At 39.2% G+C, this 22887-nt stretch overlaps 1 protein-coding gene across 1 annotated transcript in view; it reads right to left on the bottom strand.

Moving 5' to 3' along the window:
• Positions 1 to 19841, bottom strand: part of LOC132779609 (cytosolic phospholipase A2 gamma-like) — a 38363-nt gene extending 18522 nt beyond the window's left edge. The window contains exons 1-7 of the mRNA XM_067470534.1: positions 19821 to 19841; positions 17691 to 17825; positions 13226 to 13368; positions 10540 to 10738; positions 9139 to 9250; positions 8241 to 8399; positions 4048 to 4101 (exon numbers count right to left, since the gene is read on the bottom strand). Of these exons, the coding sequence (XP_067326635.1) occupies positions 4048 to 4101; positions 8241 to 8399; positions 9139 to 9250; positions 10540 to 10738; positions 13226 to 13368; positions 17691 to 17825; positions 19821 to 19841 (823 nt within the window). The remainder of the gene's footprint in view (positions 1 to 4047; positions 4102 to 8240; positions 8400 to 9138; positions 9251 to 10539; positions 10739 to 13225; positions 13369 to 17690; positions 17826 to 19820) is intronic.
• Positions 19842 to 22887: the final 3046 nt, after the last annotated feature.

Below are 22887 nucleotides of genomic sequence, written 5' to 3' on the forward strand. Positions count from 1 at the left end.
ATGGCAAACTAGCTACGAATGGCACCTGTATATATGTTGTTAGGAGACCTCTTATTGCTCTTCCCTCAAATCAGTAAACAGCTCAGCTTAACAATGAATAAATCAGAATCATTTTTGTTTCACAGATCTATTTGCATAGGATAAAGCAATGGGCCACATTTTATCCAACTAATCGTATCTTGATAACGATAACATAGGACCCAGTTATGGTGACAATGTTCATTAAAAGTGTAGCATATTCCAAGCAAGTAACTAACGCATACAGAATCCCAAAAGGCCACCCTTCTCTGCTTTGTGATTAATATTAAAACCTAATAAATCAAGGTGGAGATGTCATATAGAATGCAGTCCTGGTGTCCTGTAATACATTGTAATCATCAGGGTGGTATGTAGTACTCATAGAGGAAATGCAATCAGATGTTCACATTTCACTTACTTTGTAAAATGTTTCTAATGATGTCAACAACCTCTCTTTCCACTGTTGTTTTATCCTCTAATGCAAGAAACTGCAGTTCAACAAGGTACTTGTAAACCTGTATAAGCTCCTCACATTTCATAGTATCTTGATAATGAGACAAAATAAGAAGAGTAACCCAACATTATCTTATTTATTTACTTTATTTATACCCCAGCCTTCTCAACCCTGTAGGGGACTCAAGGTGGCTTACATATATAGGCCACAATTAGATGCCAAAAACACACATAATAAATATATAAGCACTAAAACAATCGTTAAAACATCATAAAACCTTAAAACCAATTATTTAAAATCACACAATCCAATATCGTAGTCCGTGGCCGTTCCAATTTGTCATTGCACTATTTCATCTTTTCTCATTTCACTGATAGTTTACTAATTGAATGCTTGTTTGAACATCCACGTTCTTAGCCTTTTTCCTAAAGGGATGGGGCTGATCTACTTCCACTCAGGAGGGAATTGCATAGCTGAGGGGCCATCACTGAGAAAGCCCTGTCTCTCATCCACTCCAAGGAGGCAGGATCAGGAGCAGGGCCTCCCCTGAAGATCTTAATCTCCTTGCCGGCTCATAGAGGGAGATACATTGAGACAGATAAACTGGGCTAGAACTGTTTAGGGCTTTATAGGCTAAAGTCAGCACTTTAGCTTATAAAGCATGTGGAGTGGGGTGAGGAGGTGAATAAGAGGTAAATGCATTTAAAATTTGGTGTGGTGGGTTGGGGCAGTTGCTGGGAAAGACTCCTGAGTCATGAATGTTTGTGTGAGGAGGGGTGTTTGCAAAGCTCATTTTTGCAGGGATTCTGAGTCACTCTAATCCCAACACATGTACAGGGCTGATTGAACCAACAGTTCCCTTCCTCTTTTTCTAAACCTATCATTATCCTAGATTAATTAGTTCAGGGGGAAATCCCACGTACACAAAGGACATCTAAACTTTGGACTATATGGCAGAACATATTCAGGTGTGGTGTTCCTCTTCAACCAGGTTGAGTTGATACCTCTGGATAGACACCCAACTATAAATGCCCATATTGCTTCTATTCCTGCCACCCTGTCAGAGGGAACTAGAGAAAGCACTGTTTGAATTTGTCCATGACTAATACTGTATACTTTCCATACTTGCTGCAGATTCCCAGGCATCAAAAGACAAGAGATAGAAAATCTCTATATGTTTGACTTACTTGTGATGCTACCATCATGAGAGTATGCTTTCGTCTGAATGCTATTTTTCATTGCCTCATTCATTCTGATCACTTTCAGATCACCTGCAAAATCATCCAAAATGTTAGCCTTGATTTTAGTGAAGTTATCTACTTTTCTCTATCTTGCTGATACTTTATCGAAGCCTTTAGCTTTTTCAAGAGCACTTAATTGATCATGAAACATTAATAACTGAGAGCTTGTCTACGCTGTCTCAGAACTCCATTTTGAACTAGAAGTCACTCTTAAAGCCTCTATGCTACCTCATATCAGGAAGCATTTTTATCTCCAAAGCCTGGCCTGTGTGGTCTATATGGCCTCCAGTGACGCTCCTCCACTTTGTTTTACTTTCACTTGTCCCAGCATGTTGGTAAATGGAAAGGTAAAAACAGCAATACCTGACAATCCCACCATTCTAGACACAACCAGACCATGTGCCAATAATAACTGAAGGCTGATGGTAAAGATGCAAATAAATATTTTAAAATTTCATTCATAGAATCATGGATTTGGAAGAGACCACAAAGCCCATTCAGTCTAATCACCCATCATGCAGAAATAGTCAGTCAAAGCCAGAACAGGCAGGACAAATATTTTACTATTTTTTTCTAACCACCATGTGAAATCCTTTCAAAACTGTGTGATTTTTGAGGGCTATGTACTGTATCAGGACTTATTTTGCTAAAACACACACATATACACAAACATGGGAAATTTGTTCATAAAACATGATTGTCAGTGCAGAAATGCACACACTAAACACCCAAAGCGCCTCAATCCTTATATTTGGGGGAAAGCACTTTTCAAAATATTGATTGGACAAAAATATAAATTACTAGCTGTCCCCTGCCATGTGTTGCTGTGGCCCAGTCCTTGTATATGTGCAATGTGTTTGTGTATATATGTGTGTTTGTGTGTGTGTATGGGGTTTGCGCATGCATTGTAATGGGGTTTTGGGGGGGGGGGGTCTTTTCAAATCTCGTTGGCCTAATACATGTAGTGTCTCCAAATTTGGTGTCAATTTGTCCAGTGGGTTTTTAGTTATGTTAATCCCACAAATGAACATTACATTTTTATTTATATAGATTTTCAGTGTTACTTTCAGCAAGTTTTGATGGTGGCCTGAATATTCCACAGCTCTATATCAAAGTAGAAAGAAAAGTGTGGTAGAGAGTCAAAACATATATAAAATATCCTAACCATATAACTTACCTACAGTTGTGGTAGAATAAGTAAAATGTCTTCCTATCTTTTCTTTTATAAATTTCTGTAGAGCATCTTAAAAATAAATGCAAACTTCAATGTGAGGGTTTAGTTCCAAATTACAAAAAAAACAGGCAAATTACACATAGCATTGCATTTTGTCTTCATGTTATATCCAGATATCACACTTAATTGGCCAATTACATAGTCAAAAATTATCAGTTGTGTCCACTGATATCATCTTTTCACGATATAGGGATACTGTATCACAGGAGAAACCAAACTGCCACTTTCTTGTATATACATTATTTTTTTAATCATGGTAACAGTCTAGCTTTCACAATAAGCAAAATTCTCATGTATCAGCAAAAAGTGGCATTGATAGCGCAGAATACTCTAGTTATTAATCAAAATGTTTCTTACAATTGTTTTCCCCATCTATCAGATAAATGTCATCTCAGACCAAATAGAAAATCAGAGTTCTCATTCTGGTGATTTCTATACATCACCATTTGGAATCTTGTGTGGAGCACATCCCAACGTGTCATGTATGCACAATGCCTCCTTGTATAGATAACACTTGACATTGCATGATACTCATGAGCCAGCAGAGTGTAGTGTAGCAGTTTAGTATTGAAAAAGAAGCCCAGGAGACCAGCCCATGAATTCCCACTCAGTGCTGGATGACTATGGACAACTCATTGGGTGGTCATGGGCAAATCACAGTCCCTTAACCTCAGAAGAGAAATGGCAAAGCCTAAGTCAAAACTAACATGAAAGCAGCAGCAACAACAGTGGTGTCTCTTGCTAGATCTACTTGTAACACAAGACTTCATAGAAACAGATCCATTGCAACACTCATGGCAAATACATACAGAGCACACATATCAAATGCAAGACCCTGGGGCCAAGTCCAGCCCATCACATTGTTTTATGTGGACCACGAGACTTTCAATGTCAGTGCAACATAGGTACTTTTATACAGATTTGCTATTACAAATGGCCCTTTGAAGGCAACCATAAGGGTGATTTGCTCCTTGGTGAAAATGAATTTGACACCCCTGATCTAGAGAAATCTGCCCTCTCTTCATCACTCATCTCAAACTATGCAATAAAATAATTTAAAACAAACAAATAATCTTAGACTATCCTAAAAAGAGTAATACCTTTTACAATTTCCATAATTTTTTTTCCACTTCCAAGAGCACTTCCCCACAAACCTGAAAATAAGAAAGAAACTATATTAAAAACTGATGCCCTGTTTGTGTTGGCAAAAGACTACATTTTCTTTATCATATGACATACTCTTGGCATGGATGAGGTGACAGTTAGTGACAATGATGGACAGTGGAGAAGACTCAACATTACATATCCATTCTTTTTGTAGTCAGAATATCCTGTGGGGGTTTTCTCTTATCAGATATGTTGATATTTATTTATTTATCTATTTACCCTATTTATGCCCCACCTTTCTCTACCCTGAAGGGGACTCAAGACGGCTTACATATAGGCAATTATTCAATGCCTCAAAACACATACAATTCCAATAACATTAAAAATAAATTTAAATTAATACATATTAAATATTTTAAATATTTTAAACATTTCATTCAATATAAAATCATGCCATGCATAATCTTATTCCAAAGATGTTCCGTAGTCATTACACATATTCCAAATCTGCTATTGCACTGCACTATTCTCTGAAAGCTTGATCCCAAAGCCAAGTTTTTACTTTCCTTCTGAAGGCCAGGAGGGAAGGGGCTGATCTAATGTCACTCTCAAGGGAGTTCCATAGTTAAGGGGCCACCACTGAGAAGGCCATGTCCCTTGTCCCCACCAGTCACGCTTGTGAAGAAGAAGGGACCGAGAGCAGGGCCTCCCCATGCACTATATAGGTGCATGTATATAGTGTTGTTTTAGTCAAATGCCTAATATTAATCTCCAAAGTGGTTCATAACAGGAGATACGTTCACACAGGTAAGCTGGGCCAGAACTGTTTAGGGCTTTATAAGCCAAAGCCAGCACTTTGAATTGTGCTCGATAGCAGACTGGCAGCCAGTGGAGCAAGCACAACAGGTGGGATGTCCTCTCTCTGTATACTGCTCCGGTGATAAACCTGGCTGCTGCCCATTGGGCCAATTGTAGCTTCTGAACAGTCTTCAAGGGCAACACCAAGTACAGCATGTTGAAGTAATCTATACAGGATGTAACAAGAGCATGGACCACCGTAGTCAAGTCTGACTTCCCAAGGTACAGGTGCAGCTGGCGCACAAGTTTTCAACCCCATCCAACACAGAATAAACACCTGAAGTTGCAAGTCCATCACACATTCCAAGACTTTGCTCAAAAAGGGGATATTGAAAACTGGCCGAAAGTTGTTCAATTGAGTGGGGTCCAGTGATGGTTTCTTCAACAGTGATTTTATTATAGCCTATATTAGGCTGGCCGGAATCTTGCCTTCCTGTAAGGAGGCACTAACCACCACCTTCACCCCTTCTGGCCTCCTTTACCAGCCAGGATGGGCAGTGGTCCAGGACACATGTGATTTCTCTTGCTTCCCTGAGGATCTTGTCTACATCCTTGAGCTGCACCAATTGGGATGACTCCATCAAAGCTAGACAAGCAGGTGCTCATGTTACATCTTCCAAGACTACCATTAACATGGTATCCAGGCCAAAGCAGATCAGAGCGAATGCTTTACAGCGAGTTGTCAAATGGCCAAGGGTCCTGTCTTGAGAGACAGGATTTAACAACCCTCTGACCACTTGAGAAACAACTCAGCTGGATGGTTCCTTGCAGACGCAATATTGGCCGCAAACAGGGGTTTTCTTTGCAGCATCTATTGCCATGGCGTATGCCTTTGGATAGGCACACAACCGTGTTTGGTCTGACTCCTTACGCTTTCTATGTCACATGCACTCTAATTCCCTCTTCCTTCGCTTTATCACTGCCCGCTCCTCATTGAACCAAGGGAGAAACAGGAAGAATGAAGGAGATATTGATAAGAAGAAGAAAAGGGGGAAAGGGTTTGGAGAGATCACTAGGAAGAAAAGTGGAAGGGGGGTTGGAGAGATATGGATAGGAAGAAAAGGGAAGTGGGGGGTTGGTAAGAATAAAGAAGAATAGGTTTGAAGATATATTGATAGAAAGAACGAGAAAAGGGGGTGGAGAGATACAGACACACTTTGTCCCAGTGCTTTCATGGCAGGAAGTGAGGCCTCTTTGTAACAATCAGTTAATAAGTTGGCTGCTCAGAATTTAGGGACTGCCTGTTTATATATAATAGGTGCATGCAGAGTAAAGGCCCACAGATAAGTGTGGCAGAGAGTATTTGTTCTGTCGCACGCTGGGCCTGTAAAGAATTGTCTTTAAAACAGGACGTTCAACCTTTGCCCAGCGGGAAGCCAGGGGGCCCAAAGAGAATTTCTCAGAGGTTTTCCACCACAAATGACTTTTAGATGGTTTGTGAAGTATAACAAAGTCTTTTATTAATGAACAATCAAACAGAAACTTATCTTGTCTTCAAAAGGTTAAACAAATGCTTCCAGGCTTTAAGCAACTGGTGCCTTCCTAATCTTACCCACGAAGGACAGGCAACTGTCTTCAATAACTTCTTCTTTACTTTAAAGTAAAATCCCTTTTTTTAACTTCTCCCAGGCTGACTGTGAACTTAAACCTAACTGATGTGGGCACCACTACCGGGTTGAACTGCATCTCAAAGCACTGAGTGGACCTACCAGCAAGGCCTGTAGTCTCTTCAGCTGGGGTTCTTTGATCTTTAGGGCTGTTCTCCCCCGGAAAGTCTTCAAAGCTTTGGGGATTCTTAAAAGTTGAAGCTTTTGTACAGGGGAAGCTTGCACACATCCTGTACATAGCTTTCCTTGCTGAGACTAACTAAAAATGGCTCCCTTCCCTTCCCAATTGCCCTGAGCAAGGGGCGGAACCAAAACTTAACAACGATGGACAGGTGACTTGCCCTATCACTGCAACCAAAGGAAGCCACCTATCTGTAGAAACCCTTGAAACCTTGGACTGTAAGCAAACATATAATACAAAGCAAATAAAGTGGGAGCTCCTGTTACAGCCATACCAGCACAGTATTCTTTTCATGCAAAAGGTACTAAATTTACCTGTTGCTATCATTGGGACAGTGGAGAAGACAATGCAAAGAAACTAGCAACACAAGAAGCCTTTTCTTGTGCCAGACTTTTGCAATGAATATTATTGCACACATCAGTTCAGCTATCTTGGTCCTAATGACCATGGTTAGATCTTTTCATTTGAAATGTCTGATGTTCTGTATTTTAGTTGGAAAAAAATTCCATCTGTATCACTAAAGAGCTGTTTCCAATCAGCAGACACATTAATGATGTAGGGTGCACCTACACTACTGAATAAATGCAGTTTTACACCACTCTAACTACCATGCCTCAATGCTTTGGAATCAGGGGGATTATCTTTTCAAGATCTTTAGCCTTCTCTGCCAAGGAGTGCTGGTGTCTCACTGTAAACCTCAGGATTCTACAGCAATGATCCATAGAAGTTAAACGGGTGCCAAACTGCAGGAATTCTTCAGGATAGATGCACGCCAACATGCATGCACCCCAACATATATCAATAATTCGAGTCAATGTAACTGTGGGCCCATCCAAAGAGGATCCAAAACATGTGAACTTGCATGCTTTTACTGGAGGTGTCCAAATGATGCCTCTGGTAAAAGCAAATTAATTTGGGACAAAGCAGGAAAACCCTGCTTTGTTCCAAATTAATTAGGTACTGGATTTGACCCAGGTCTTCCTGAAAGACCTGAGTCTAATCCAGTATGGGCCCTATGTGGACTACCTAGGGGTCAGTTTGCACAGTCATCTCTGGTTTTATGGGCCTGGAAAATCCAGAGGGCTGTAACCTCCTCCCCAAAACCACTTAAAACCCCTTAAAAAGAAAATAACTTAATTGTCCTCTTCACTCTGCCCCTGGCACGTCATTTCTATGCAACAGGAAGACTCAAGCACCAAGTTAATGTCAGCCAGGTAAGGAATTTTGGGGCGGGGGTTACAGCTGGATGTCTGAGTGTTCTCCCGGAAAGTTCTGGGAGTGCATCTAGACACTCAGCATCAAAAGTACTCAGCACCAAAAGTACTGTCCCCACACTGCTTTTAGGGCAGTGTGGAGACAGAGGGCCGCCCCAACCTGGGTTTTTTTTAAACCCGGGTCAGCACAGACTTCTTCTCTGTCTCAAACCAACCTGTGTTTCAAACATTCTGCCTTTAAGATTCTCACGAGGGCATGTATCTTGCATAGAATTTGACATTCCAAGAATGACTGTCTTTAGCAAAACGAAGTTTGGATGCTGTACCTTGAAGGAATGAAATATTTCTTTCTTTCTTTTTTTCAACCATTTTTCCTTTATTAAATTTGCTCCCAAAATTTTCGGTGGCAATGTATGCTCCATTGCCTGGATGGTCATGTCTGCTAAGAACTCCTACTTCATGTGGTGTAAATTCAAACCAGCTGCCTGTGCGGAAACAATAATGATTTAAAACAAATAAGTAAATCCCTAATAATGACTGAAATCCCAAGAAACCAATGAATAAAGAAGATTGCAGGAACTTCTACCAGCCAATTCTCTCATACAAGAGAAACCTTTTTAAAAATTCAGTAAGATAAATAGAATTTCTAGTCTAATGATCTCCACTGATCTTTGCTATTATGCTTGTCTTGTGTTGGATAGTTCTGCAATTCAAAATGATTAAATAGGGTTACTAGACTTTGAAAAAGCAAAAAAGGACACATTTTTGACTCTCACTTTCTATTAGACTCAGGCGCCTTTCACACAGCTGAATAAAATCCCAAATTATCTGCTTTGAACTGGAATGTATGGCAGTGTAGACTCAGATAACCCAGTTCAAAGCAGATATTGTGGGATTTTCTGTCTTGGTATTTTGGGTTATATGGCTGTGTGGAAGGGTCCATATTCTACTAGAAATATTCCAAACCTTTGTGGCATTTAAATAACAATGATTTAATAGATTATTTGGTAAGACTTACTAATACCAAGTATTACAAACCTAACATTTGGAACATTTGAAAAATCTGCATGGACATAAATTTTAGCTCTGACAAAGAGGACATGTTCTGGAGAAGGAAGGCAATTATAAAGCCTAATACATTAGACTGGCAATTTTTAATTCAACCTGAAAAAAACTGGTAGCCAGTGCAGATTTTGGATTCATATGATTTCATTACAGACTTACATGCTTTGTGTTCTTCGTAGTAGGTGTGTTTGTCCACTGCAGCATAGATAGGATAAGGATTTTTCCCATTCTCACAAGCTTTTTGTTGGTCAGACAGTGTACTTTCGTGAAGCTGAAAAGGAATATGCCGATTTCATTTATCCTTACTTTGCTCAACCAGGAATGCTTTAGTATAGAAATACCCTACTTCTGGCCCATAGGGTTTGTCTAGCCCACTGGTTCTCAACCTGTGAGTCCCCACATGTTTTTGCTTTCAGCTCACAGAAATCCTAACAGCTCGTAAACTGGCTGGGATTTCTGGGACTTGTAGCCCAAAACACCTGGGGACTCACAGGTTGAGGATCACTGATCAAGCCCATGAAAAAAAAATACCCTTCACAACTGGTTTTTCTTTTTCAGAACTGCCACATTTATCCTGAAATTATGCAGTTTCATCACCACAAAATACTGTATATTGGTTCTCATTTCCACAGTGATTATGCATAAGGAACACAGAATAATTACTGTATTTCTTTGATTCTAAGACACACTCCCTCCCCCTATAAACATCTCTAAAAACAGGTTGTGTCTTAGAATCAGAAGTGCACCACATTTTTTTGTAGGTGCTGGATGTACCTGAAATCCTCCCTCCACCTGGTACAGTCTAATGATAATCTAATGGGTGTTATTTTCTTTCTTCTTGGCAGGGGATTGGACTGGGCAGCCCACGAGGTCTCTTCTAACTCTATGATTCTAATGCTTGCACTTCTCTTTCTTCCATTTCATCTTTCAGCTCTGACTGTGGGCTTATCCATACTAGCCAGTTGATGGACAACCAGACCAGAATAGCAATGCACTAGACTAGACCATGACCTTGCCTTGCCTACAGGTGTCACCCCAAAGCTCTGGGAAAGCTCCTGGCAAACCAATCTGTTGCCTACATTCTGCCTAAAGTCTGTCAATATTCAGGATATTTCAGCAAAACTTCAGAGCGTCCCCCAACATTCTTTAATACAAGGAAATCCAGTTCACCTTGATTTACCCTGCATTAAAGACTTGAAATCCCTGGATGTCATGTGAACTTCCAAAAGCAACTTCTGATCCATTTTGGATTTAGGGGCCAGTGTAGATTTCAATATCAAATCAACCTCTCCCATCACTCTCCCTTTCAAAATCCTGAGTATATTGAGGGATCTAGAAATCTGAAAACTTATACATTTCTCAAGAATGCTTAATTGGCCTAGTAAAAATATTTCTGTAGTCTGGATTTGGAAGCATGTCATCAGATGAACTGGAAGTTATAATAGAACTTTCTGAGGCATCCTTGTGTGGGATCTTTTTATTAATTGGAAATCTGCTTTACATTCAAATTCAGCTTTTGTGTCCTTTAACTTCATATTTTTAAACAAAGGTTCAACTTACCTCTTTCAGCATCATATACACAACAAAATAGGCCCAGAAATCAGTTAGTGAATAGCATTCATCTTCCACACACTCCCTTAAAGCGTCTATTGCCTTTGTTAATTCCCAAGAATTTGAGGTGAAGATTTTACGTGGAAGTGTTGCAAAGTCCTCAATATTTTTTGCCCAGTCTTCGTTTTTGTAGAGAGCTGACATGCACCTTTAATGAAAAAGGACAAAACAGTGAGAAAGGACAAGGGGGTTCAGCCAAAATCTTAATATGAGACAGAATGGGGATGGAAAATCTATCAATTTCACTTTTTATATACAGATTTATTAAAACTCAAATTCTTTCCATCCATGCACAAATCAGTGAATTGTTGGGGTTTTGTTTTGGTTTTTTTTTAAAAGAAAGATAATTTCTCTCATGTGCCAAATCTAAATTTATTGGATACAGCTGTTCAGAATTTTATCTAGATCAGACCTGCACAACTTCCCCCCCCCCCAGATGTTTTGGACTTCAGTTCCCAGAATTCCTGACCATTGGACAAGTTGGCTAGGGCTTCTGGGAGTTGGAGACCCAAACAACTAAATTTACCAGATGTAGTAGTTCAGAAGATGGAAAAGATTAAGAGTAGGAACCTCATCAGATTGATGATGGCGGGGCACAGATTTGCCAGCTCCCGTAGTGAATCCACAGGCATTGGGGCAATCCCGTCACTCCACACCCTGCCTTTCCTGCAATTACGCTTTCCCATCTCACGTGGAGAAGTGTTGTCACACAGTTTCCCCCCATGCTGGCCCCATTGCTACCTGCAGAACACAGGAAGCCTCCTGTGTTCTGGGCAAAGCATCCTAGGTGGCTTGTGGCACAGTTAATCTACTTAGCCCTGCTTGTCATGTGATGGGCAGCATGGGGATCCATAGATGAACTGTGCTGCAAGCATTCTAGTACATGAAAACCCATGTGATGAAGTTTTAATTCGTACATAAAGATTATAAAAAAGAGAAGGCTTTTGTTTTGTTTTTAAAAGAAAGAAACGACAACCCAAATTTCTTGCCAAAAAAAAGACTCGGTATTCAGCTAGGCTTTTAATAGTTCAGGATTATTAATCATTCTCATTGTGGATGGATGGGCTATATCAAATAGATTGATCAGTTTCCTTTTCTCCAATGCTCAAGGGGTTTAAATCTCAAATTCTTTCCATCCTCTTCATGGAAATATTTCAAAATTCTGGAAAATTGAAAAACTGAAATTATAAAAGTGAAAAACAAATCTCACCCATTCGTAACTGATTTCAGGTTCTGAGAACATGGAATCTGAAAACTGGGATTAAAGACTACTATTTCACTTTCAGTTCAGCTCAGTGTTTACTGATAATAAACACATAGAAACCATTTTGCTCAGCACACTGGGTATGAGTCAACTCTAGTAACTTCAGCCTTATCCCGTAATGTATGCATGTGATACAGAGAAAAAGCTTATTATGTTACTGCATTGAGTCTCTTCCCACATATGATCTAGTTATCTCACTAGAATTTGAGAAAGGTGGAATATAAATACTGTAAATAAATAAATACATTTTACAATTTTTAATACATTATGATTTTTAACACTTATAAAAAGAAAGGAGAGATGTTGTGGCCATTTTCCATTTCATAAATCAATTGTATGCAAGAAAGCCTATGCTGAAATAAACTTGTTAAAGTTACTCTCCAGGTCGGTGTTGTGTTTCCAGTTTCTGATACCTCTAAGGTGGACCTATCATTTGGTTTTCATGGCAAGATTTGTTCATAGGGATTTGCTTTTGCCTTTTCTGAGGCTAAGAATGCACTTTGTCCAAGGCTCCCTCTTAGATTTTCTTAGCTAAGCAGAGAAATCCTTGTCTCCAATTTCATAAAAGCTTGAAAAAATTTGCTAGTTGAAGACTGCTCCATATATGCTAAAAATAAAAAGTACAGAATTGGGGATTAATCCACACTAAGAATGGGTGAAATTTTCAGTTTAGTCCATCTTTTTTTATATAAATGGTGAAGGGAAAGAAAAACTTTGAAGTGCTCAGGTCTTAAACAATCAGGTTTTGAATCTCTTGACATTCGGGCATGTTTGTGATTATTGCTATACCTTTTTATGATATTTTTCTAACAAGAATACATAGTTGCAGCAGTGTTTTCTATGCTGAGAATGGTTTAACTTGCCAAAAACCAATATTTAAGGATTTTATTTGTTTTTGTTTTTTTCACTTCTGCTAAGGACTTAACCAAACTTTGAAATATAATCACAAATAGAATTGAAAAACTTGAAATAAATTTGAGAGAAAGCAAAAATGCTTTCTGCATTTTCATATACATTTTTTTTATTTTGCTTTAAAATAGATAATGTGTTGTATTTTTCAAGAAGCTGTCTTGGTTCTTTTTCTCATTTTTTAATTGAGCCTAAAATTGGTCAGTTTAAGCACTATGATCTTTAGGTATCACAGTACTTGAATTAGCCTTTTTTTCCCATGATACTTTTGACTAGTGCTTTTGCCAAGAATGGTTATCTCACTATTTGTCATTGGAAGTGTGCAGTTATATGAATATTAATGGTAAATGAGAAAATCTGATGCTGGCAGTGACAAATATAACAGGAGACAAATATAAAGACTGCTTTTGGCATATGCCATTGTAACATTGGTATTCATATTAAGAGTTAGTATGTACTTACCAGGTAGAACCTGACACTCCACATAAGTACATGACACAATCCAAGAGGCCGCATTTCTTTAGTTGTGCTAGTGTGCCATAGAGTGCAATCATGGCCCGGAGGCCGCCTCCTGATCCTAAGATGGCAATATTGGGGATTTTAGCCTAATTTATATAAAAAAAGGGACATAGTGAGAAATTTCTCTTTTGTCTCTGGCAGATGTGAAGAAAGTGTAATGCTCCAGATACTTATAGTTAAACTAACCCATAGACATAGCTAGCACACTTAACAGTTTGGAATTATGGAAGCTATATTCTAACATCATTCTAATACCTTTTCATTTGCTGAACCCAGTTTGGACATCAGATACTTTTAAGCATTACTTTACTTGCATGGGAAATTAATGCAATCATCCTGCAATCGCACCGGTGTATCTTTTCTTTGGGATTGGAGTGCATATTGAGATTTCCAATCTGTGGAACATTCTTTTGTCAAACTTGTTGACAACTTGACAGATTTAAACTACAGTACTAGAATTGTCTGGAAGAGAAGTCAATATACTTCTGAAACAAGCATTCCAAGGTTCCATAGGATGTTTCCAAAGCAGTCTAGTGGGCATCAAACATCTATAACTGTGCAGTCAATGGAAAGATTCACAATGAATATATAAGGCAGAAAACAGAGAAGAAGGAGACCAGTGACATTAACAAATAATCATAAATAAACCTTAAGATCAAGGAGTAATTAGGGTTGTTGGACCCAGTAAATCACTGTTTAATGAAAATAACTACTAGCAATAGTTCACAACTGTTTAATGAAAAGGGATGTCCCAGGCCTGTGATATATAATCTGCATCAGTGCACTAAAACGAATACAGCAGAAAAGGTAGGGATAGCACATCCCCAGGGATATGGTCTAGAACAATGGTTCTCAACCTGTGGGTCCCCAGAAATTTTGACCTTCAGCTCCCAGAAATTCTAACAACTGGTAAACTGGCTGGGATTTCTGGTAGTTGTAGGCTAAAATACCTGGGGACCCACAGGTTAAGAACCACTGGTCTAGAAGGTGGCAAGAAGTATCTTCTTAGCCATTCCTCTCACACGTAGTAAGGGGAATTAACAACAGAGGGGAAGGGAGGGAACAGTTGAGCACAACTTCAATATAAGAAGAATTGATATCATGAAGAGTTCAAAAACCAATCAATTAAAGGTATATGGGTGAACTAAACATTATGTCAGTTAATCTTAATGGTCTGGAGTCATCATTTAAAAGGCATAGGCTATGTAGACTCTTAATGGAAAATTGAACACAGATCGCATTTTTGCAGGAGACCTATTAAAAGAGAGAACTAAATGGTTAAACTTTAACAATTGGGGATTACAGTTTGAATCTAGGGGATCAAATAAATGGGATAGCCATTGTAATAAAAGATGATCTGGATTTCGAATTAGAAACAATGATAACCAACATTGATGGGAGGTTTGTAACGGTAAGAGGGAAATTAAATAATTGTAGTCTCATTAATTAGTGTATTGTCAAAGGCTTTCATGGCCAGGATCACTGGGTTGTTGTAGGTTTTTTCGGGCTATATGGCCATGTTCTAGAAGCATTCTCTCCTGATGTTTTGCCTGAATCTATGGCAAGCATCCTCAGAGGTAGTGAGGAAAAAGGCAGAACTACTTAATGCCTTCTTTGCCTCGGTCTTCTCACAAAAAGAGAGTCTTCAACCTCAGCAAGATGGAGTGGATGAGGGATTGGAGGACACCCAACCCCAAATTGGGAAAGAAGTCGTCCAGGAATACCTGGCTGCTCTTAATGAGTTCAAGTCCCCAGGGCCAGATCAACTACACCCCAGAGTATTGAAGGAACTAGCGGAAGTCATTTCGGAACCATCTTTGAGAGTTCTTGGAGAACGGGAGAAGTTCCAGCAGATTGGAGGAGGGCCAATGTGGTCCCAATCTTCAAGAAGGGAAAAAAGGATGACCCAAACAACTACCGTCCGGTCAGCCTCACATCGATACTGGGCAAGATTCTGGAAAATATTGTTAAGGAAGCGGTCTGCAAACACTTAGAAACAAACGCAGTCATCGCTAATAGTCAACATGGGTTTATCAAAAACAAGTCATGCCAGACTAATCTGATCTCTTTCTTCGATAGAGCTACAAGCTGGGTAGATGCGGGGAATGCCGTGGATGTAGCGTACCTGGATTTCAGTAAGGCCTTCGACAAGGTCCCCCATGACCTTCTGGCAAGGAAACTAGTCCAATGTGGGCTAGGCAAAACTACGGTGAGGTGGATCTGTAATTGGTTAAGTGGACGAACACAGAGAGTGCTCACTAATGCTTCCTCTTCATCTTGGAAAGAAGTGACAAGTGGAGTGCCGCAGGGTTCCGTTCTGGGCCCGGTCCTGTTCAACATCTTTATTAATGACTTAGATCAGGGGTCAGGAACCTTCGGCCCTCCAGGTGTGGTGGACTTCAACTCCCACAATTCCTTGAGGCTCGGCATTCACCCCAAAGGCTTACCTTGGCCTCAAGGAATTGTGGGAGTTGAAGTCCACCACACCTGGAGGGCCGAAGGTTCCCCATGCCTGACTTAGATGAAGGGCTAGAAGGCCTAGATGACTTAGATGAAGGGCTAGAAGTTTGCAGACACCAAATTGGGAGGGATAGCCAATAGTCCAGAGGACAGGAGCAGAATTCAAAACGATCTTGACAGATTAGAGAGATGGGCCAAAACTAACAAAATGAAGTTCAACAGTGACAAATTCAAGATACTCCACTTTGGCAGAAAAAATGAAATGCAAAGATACAGAATGGGTGACGCCTGGCTCGAGAGCAGTACATGTGAAAAAGATCTTGAAGTCCTCATGGACAACAAGTTAAACATGAGCCAACAATGTGATGTGGCGGCAAAAAAAGCCAATGGGATTTTGGCCTGCATCAATAGGAGCATAGTGTCTAGATCTAAGGAAGTAATGCTACCCCTCTATTCTGCTTTGGTTAGACCACATCTGGAATATTGTGTCCAATTCTGGGCACCACAATTCAAGAGAGATATTGACAAGCTGGAATGTGTCCAGAGGAGGGCAACTAAAATGATCAAGGGTCTGGAGAACAAGCCCTATGAGGAGCGGCTTAGGGAACTGGGCATGTTTAGCCTGAAGAAGAGAAGGCTGAGAGGAGATATGATAGCCATGTATAAATATGTGAGAGGAAGCCACAGGGAGGAGGGAGCAAGCTTGTTTTCTGCTTCCTTGGAGACTAGGACGCGGAACAATGGCTTCAAACTACAAGAGAGGAGATTCCATCTGAACATGAGGAAGAACTTCCTGACTGTGAGAGCCGTTCAGCAGTGGAACTCTCTGCCCCAGAGTGTGGTGGAGGCTCCTTCTTTGGAAGCTTTTAAACAGAGGCTGGATGGCCATTTGTCAGGGGTGATTTGAATGCAATATTCCTGCTTCTTGGCAGGGGGTTGGACTGGATGGCCCATGAGGTATCTTCCAACTCTTTGATTCTATGATTCTATGATTCTATGCTTGCCATAGATGCAAGTGAAATGTCAGGAGATAATGCTTCTAGAACATGGCCATATAGCCTGAAAAAACCTACAACAACCCACTCATTAATTAGTGTTTACATCCCCAACCGGAATCAGATAAGATTCATTATCAAAACTAAAAAAAATAGAATTGCAGGCAGTAGGGGATGTAATTATTAGAGGAGATTTGAACTTTGAATTGTATAATAAAAGGAATAAAGGGGCACAGTTAATATTGTAGAGGAAAGTAAAATTAATATTTAAAAATGGAATATTCAGGAAATACATTTAAAAACTGCGGGTAGAGTCGGTCCTCCCACTTACTTTTTACCTAGATACAACAAATTTTCTGTAATAGATTATTTCTTTGTTGGTAATAACAATGCATGAAAAAGATCTAACAGTGGGAGAAAGATGGCCAGGGGACCTTGCACCTCTGTTTCCAAAACTGGGACATATCACTAGGAAGACTGATAAAAAGTGAAGGTTCGACCCACTAGTTACTTTTAGGAAACAGGATAAACAACTGTTAAAATATTAAATTAATCACTACTTTAGGAGCAATAGAACACCTGATATAAAGGTTGTCTTTTATTCTGATGTATATTGGCTGTAATCTTCTATCATATATTTTAAATATACTTAGCTAAGTAGCAGAGTCACTAAGAAGCCCTGATTGTGAATTGTGATGATGTACAACAAAACACAGACAATAAGATCCTTATGTTTATTAGAGCTCCTCTGCTGATGTTCCAATGCACCATGGGACTGGTGCACATCAGTCACTTTCCTGGCTCCCCTACTTAGTAATGTAGCAGCAGCCCCTTCACTATGGATATGGAATGGACAACTTCTAATTTCCACAGACATAAGTGAGAATGCAAGTCCACAACATGATTCAGAACATTGTGTTCTCTTTGAAACAGACACATTGAGGGAATTCTACCTCATCAAATAGAATGCCATCTTTGGTCAGGACTTTCTTTATCTCCTCCTTTATCTTCTTCTTTATTTCCTCCTTTCGAGAAGCAGTAGCTTTTTGTTCACCTTCTGAGAGCTCTTCAGGGAGACGGACATTTTTCTGCAAAAACCAGACACAAAACAAAATGGGGAAAATGTAAATCACATACCAGTGGGTCAGGAAACAGCACACTAGAATATATATTGTGGCCTCCAGCCATGGAAACTAAACTATGGAAACTAAAGCATAACAAAAATTATTAGCATAATTACTGATTCTGCTTCACATGACACATGAAGACAACCTTGCAATATCGTGCAAGATTCAGTATTGTACATTTCCTCCTCTGTCTTCACTGCACACTCTCTATGACTTCATTTTCACATAAAACCACAGTTTGCTCTTACATCTTAAACGGATAAGCTATGACTTGCATACAACACATTTCTTCAATGAGTCAAAAAAATGTTGCTTTAATTTTTATAATTGTTCCAAAATAGGTTCAAAGGAAGCCTATCTGAAACCAGAAGTAAATGCCATTTCTTTTTTCCTTTAAAGCATCTCTTGGGCCCAGAATGATCTTAGGTGGCTAAAAACTTTGCAGAAACGCAGCAATTCCCTCATATTTGGGAACAAAAAGTAGCTTTGGCAGTAGGCTGATGAGATGGAGGTGGCCCTCTGCTCTCAATCCCTTTATTCTTCTCAAATATAGGGTGAGTCTGAATGTGGTACTTTCCTCCCTTCCTCCCTCCCTCCTTCCCTTCCTTCTCCCTTCCTTCCTTCCTTCCTCCCTCCCTTTCTTCTGACCCCAACTATGGAAAGGCTGAGTGTCTATACATAGAAGAAAATCCTCTGTTCAGACTGTCACTTTCTACTATGGTTCTTTATTTACTTATGATTGAATGAAACTCAGCAAAAAATTACATAGGGATAAATTTTCAACAATATATTTTATCATACAACACAAACAATAGCCCCATTAACAGTAACAAACTGGAACTCTTGCTTTACCCACTTACCTGGCTCTGGTTGTGGAACAATTAGATTATCAAGAAGAAAGATTTGGAGTTGAAGAATTTCAAGGAGAATAAGAGTTTGCCTATTCTGGCAAAGAAAAAAAAACCCAGGTGGAAGGATGGCTTACCCCAGCAACTTACATTAATATCCCAGGGCTTTTGTTTATTTGTTTGTTTGTATTTGCTTTTGCTTTAAACCAAGTTTTTCCTGCAATCAACAAAGTCACAGGATAATTCTGGAAACTGGAGTACACCACAATTTCAGGGCAGTCTGGGCAGTGGGATTGCATCTAATTTGGCCTGTTTTATTCTCAAGACTAGACATTGGTGCTGTCACTCTTTTCCTGCACCCATCAACACAGGGAAGGAGATGGATCATGCTCAGGTCACCAGCACTACCACTCCTACTAAACAGGTGGATGTCTGTTTAATGTGATAAATTTTATTATGGTCCAGAGACCCTTATTATCCTGTAGCATGCAAGTAATACAGGTAATGAGAATTAAGACTATCCCATGGATAAAATTTGCAAACAGTAAAAGCTGCTTAAAATACATGTTGGCTAAAAACAAGGATTAAAAAAACTACAAGAAGTGTCAGCGTGTTCCAGCCTCAAGGTATGCAGGCAATGAGATTAAGAACAACCAGTTGATTGGGCGATCTGGCTGCGACATCTGTCACCCCATTGATTACCAGGGTTGATTCGGCTGATCTGGCTGGCTAGGCGGGTGTCCCCTTCCCCCCTCATCTCTCCATGTACATTCCTAAGCTGTACGCTCAATAGAAGAAGACAATGTCTCAGGTCTAGAAGGAGTGTACCAAGGTCTTCAGTCTGTTTAATAAGAGCAATGACACAAAGGAAGCCAGATGTTGGCCACCCTAGAAGGTCACATAGCACTCATGGACTGCCTGAACAACAAAAATGTGCCAGATGTGTGGCTGCTTTGGGTCATATTTACTTGCCTGGTGAAAATGAGCCCTAAATGGAGAAGGATTACTTTTGAGAAACACTTCTTTTAGAAATAAGAAGATACTTTTTGTCTGATCCTAAAAGAAATACAAATAAAGTAAATAAATAAATAATAAATAAATATGTTACCTTGCTTTCCGAAGCTGCCATATCTTCTTCTTTTTGCACTGTCCGTTCAATTAATACAGAAAAATGAGTCAGTAGTGAGGAGTTCTGGAGACAGCAAATTTAAAATTCCTGTCTGTGGGTATATTTCTGTTGTTACTTTGGTCGTTTCTCCTTTTGCACACTTCGGAGAATTACAAACGTATTCTGTAAAACAAACCAGTACACCGAAGTTATTTGCTTTTCAGTATCTACACAGGCACCAAAATCAGTATCAAGTCTGAAGGGTGCTGTTTTGGACTAGCCTCGGATTCTGCTGATGTGTTTATATTTCTCCACTCATAAACTATAGTAGTGGTGAGAGCAGCATCCAGACCATCTAGTTGCTGGATGTCAGCAAAGGTAACCATACAACACAGAAAAAGGAGGAAAGGTCATAGTAATCCCCCTCCTACCTCCAGCTATGTGGGTTCCTTTGCTGACCTCAGCAAAAGTTCCCAGCAATGGCCAAGTTTTTGGGGGTTTTTTTGCAAACTTCTGCTTCTGCAGCCACAAAAATTGCAAAAGGTATGTGCACTGGTTCCAAATTAGAATTGGCTCAGGTGTTCACACAAACCCTGGGCAAGATTGTTCCAGAGCTTTGGGGAAGTTCAGCAGATGTCCTCAGTTTCTGGTATTACAGGATAAAGTTGGATTAGCTTGTATTATCCTATGATAGGAGCCAGTTGTCCTTGGATGTCATCTGGATGACCAGGAGTGCCTGATCTGGAGTTTGTGATTCATGCAGATACAATTTATAGGTGATGTTCCTGACAAAGTATGCATCTACATCGTAGAATTAATGTCATTTGGCATCACTTTAACTGCTATGGATCAATGCTGTGGTAGCCGTATCATTTTGCTGAATATTAGCACTCTTTGACAGAGAAGACCAAAATTTGTAAAACTACAGTTCCCATGATTTCATAGCATTGATGAATGTCAGTTAAACTGGTGCCAAACTACATGAATTCTACAGTGTAGATGTATCAATTGACCCATATGGTCGCATCGAGCCACATTCCTAATATGCTAATTGAAAGCTTCTGCTGATACTGAGTTGATAATAATGGACCAAAAATGCAAATTTCTTCATTTTCAGTGTGGAGTGAATATGATTTTTCTTCATGAAAATGATAGAAATTGAAACTGATAGACAAATCTGTTCAGTTAGTGTTTGAACAATTGAGTGAAAGTAAGCTTTGATTCTTTGTATATCCAAAAACTTTTATAGTAGTGTGTTAAAGTTACCACTTTATATTTTCCAATGTGATCTTCAAGAGTCAAATTAACGTACTCCTTAACTTTAACAGGCTCTTCGTTTTTAACAAAGAGTTAAAAAATATAACATAGTTCCTTCCACAGTTATAACTTTTAATTTAGTGAATTGAATAGATGCATTAAAATGCTGTTTCAGTTTAATATAAATCAAGAAAATGACGGGGGTGCAAAATTCTGCATGGCTATAGTAGAAGGAACATGAGATTTAAAACAATTCTATGAGAGAGAAAACAAAATGGACATGTCTATTTCTTTGAACATTTCCATTTCGCCTAAGGCAGAATGCAGCTGTTTGCAATGTATTTCAGGCACAAAATTAAAATACACCCATAAAGTATCATATTGCATGCTAATTTTTCATAGTTAATTAGTTTTGACAATCCACAGTTTTGCAGTCTGTATTTATCACACTAGAATTAAAGATAGAGGGAATATGATTGCTAATGACAATTCTTTTTTTAAAAAAAAATGTATTGCACTGGAGCCAACACACAAATTGGCTCAAATTGGATGGTAAGGGGGGGGGGGGGGACTCAGATGTAATTTACTCACCCAATGAAGAGCTACAGTCATCTGCTGTTACTCGGGTCTCTTGAATGTGTTAAATCAAAGTATCACAGGATGTCAATTTATACGAACCAGTTAAAATTATTGTGGTGTGATAATGAAGTTATATGCAAATTATTACTGTGGAAGAAGAAGAGTGCAGTAACCTTGACCAGGAACAATAAATGTTTATCTAATAGATTAGGATAAATATTCTGAGGAACACTACAAAAGGAACTGTCATATATTTGTAGACATTATATTGCTGGACTTCAAAAAAAACCTTTTAGCAATGTGTCCACAAAATGCCTATCAGAAAAACTTAGGACTCATAATAAAATAAGAGTTGTTTTATTGAATTAATGCAGCAATAAAAATAAGGAAGGAAGGACAACAAGAAGGTTGTAATCAATTATGTTATATAAATGCTATAAACTGGAATCAATGGTATTTTTTATGACACATCTCATGTTTGTGAAGTTGAAAACTCAAGAAGGCAATTTTCAAAAAATGATGGCATAAGGCAAAAGGATGGACCACCAAAGGGAACCTGTAATTCATTTTAAGTATCAAACAATCCCCATTCGGATACTAGATAGGTAGATACAGTGGTGCACATTCACACTGACTAACCAGAGAAGTTAACTTAGGTTTGGAGAACATTAGGAAATTTGTTAGGAAATTGTGGGAAATATCTCTTTAATGCAATCATCAAGAAATAAATTTAAAATTAAAGGACCAACAAGTTAATTTATTGTTGTTGTTTTTATGTAACTTTGTGTCATCTCCATCTTACGGTGACTTTAAAATTTAGGCATATGATGTTGGCTGTTTCTTTCCTCTAAGGATGAGAGGGTGTTACTTGATAAAAGTTATCTTGTGGACATCCATGGTTGAGCAGGATTGAGACTCCGGAGTCCTCACTCAACAATCAAAGCACCACAATAATCTCAACATCTCAGAGGGACTCTAAAGCCAGGATGTGAAGAGGGCCACATAAATGCCCATGATGGCCTTGCTCCCTAATTCCTAGAGTCCATTTAGAATACAGTCTGAGGCCCTATATCAACAAAACTTAAACAATGCAATGTAGGTACCTTGCGACTTCTTAAACCAGGTAGTGCACCAACCAAAAGGTTTCCAAGGCACTATAGATTGAGATTTTAAAAGAATAAATTGATCCACCTACAACTACATGGAGATCACATGCAGTGGCTTGTAGTGA

This window comes from Anolis sagrei, chromosome 6 (assembly GCF_037176765.1).
Source record: "Anolis sagrei isolate rAnoSag1 chromosome 6, rAnoSag1.mat, whole genome shotgun sequence".
Classification (NCBI taxonomy): Eukaryota; Metazoa; Chordata; class Lepidosauria; order Squamata; family Dactyloidae; genus Anolis; species Anolis sagrei.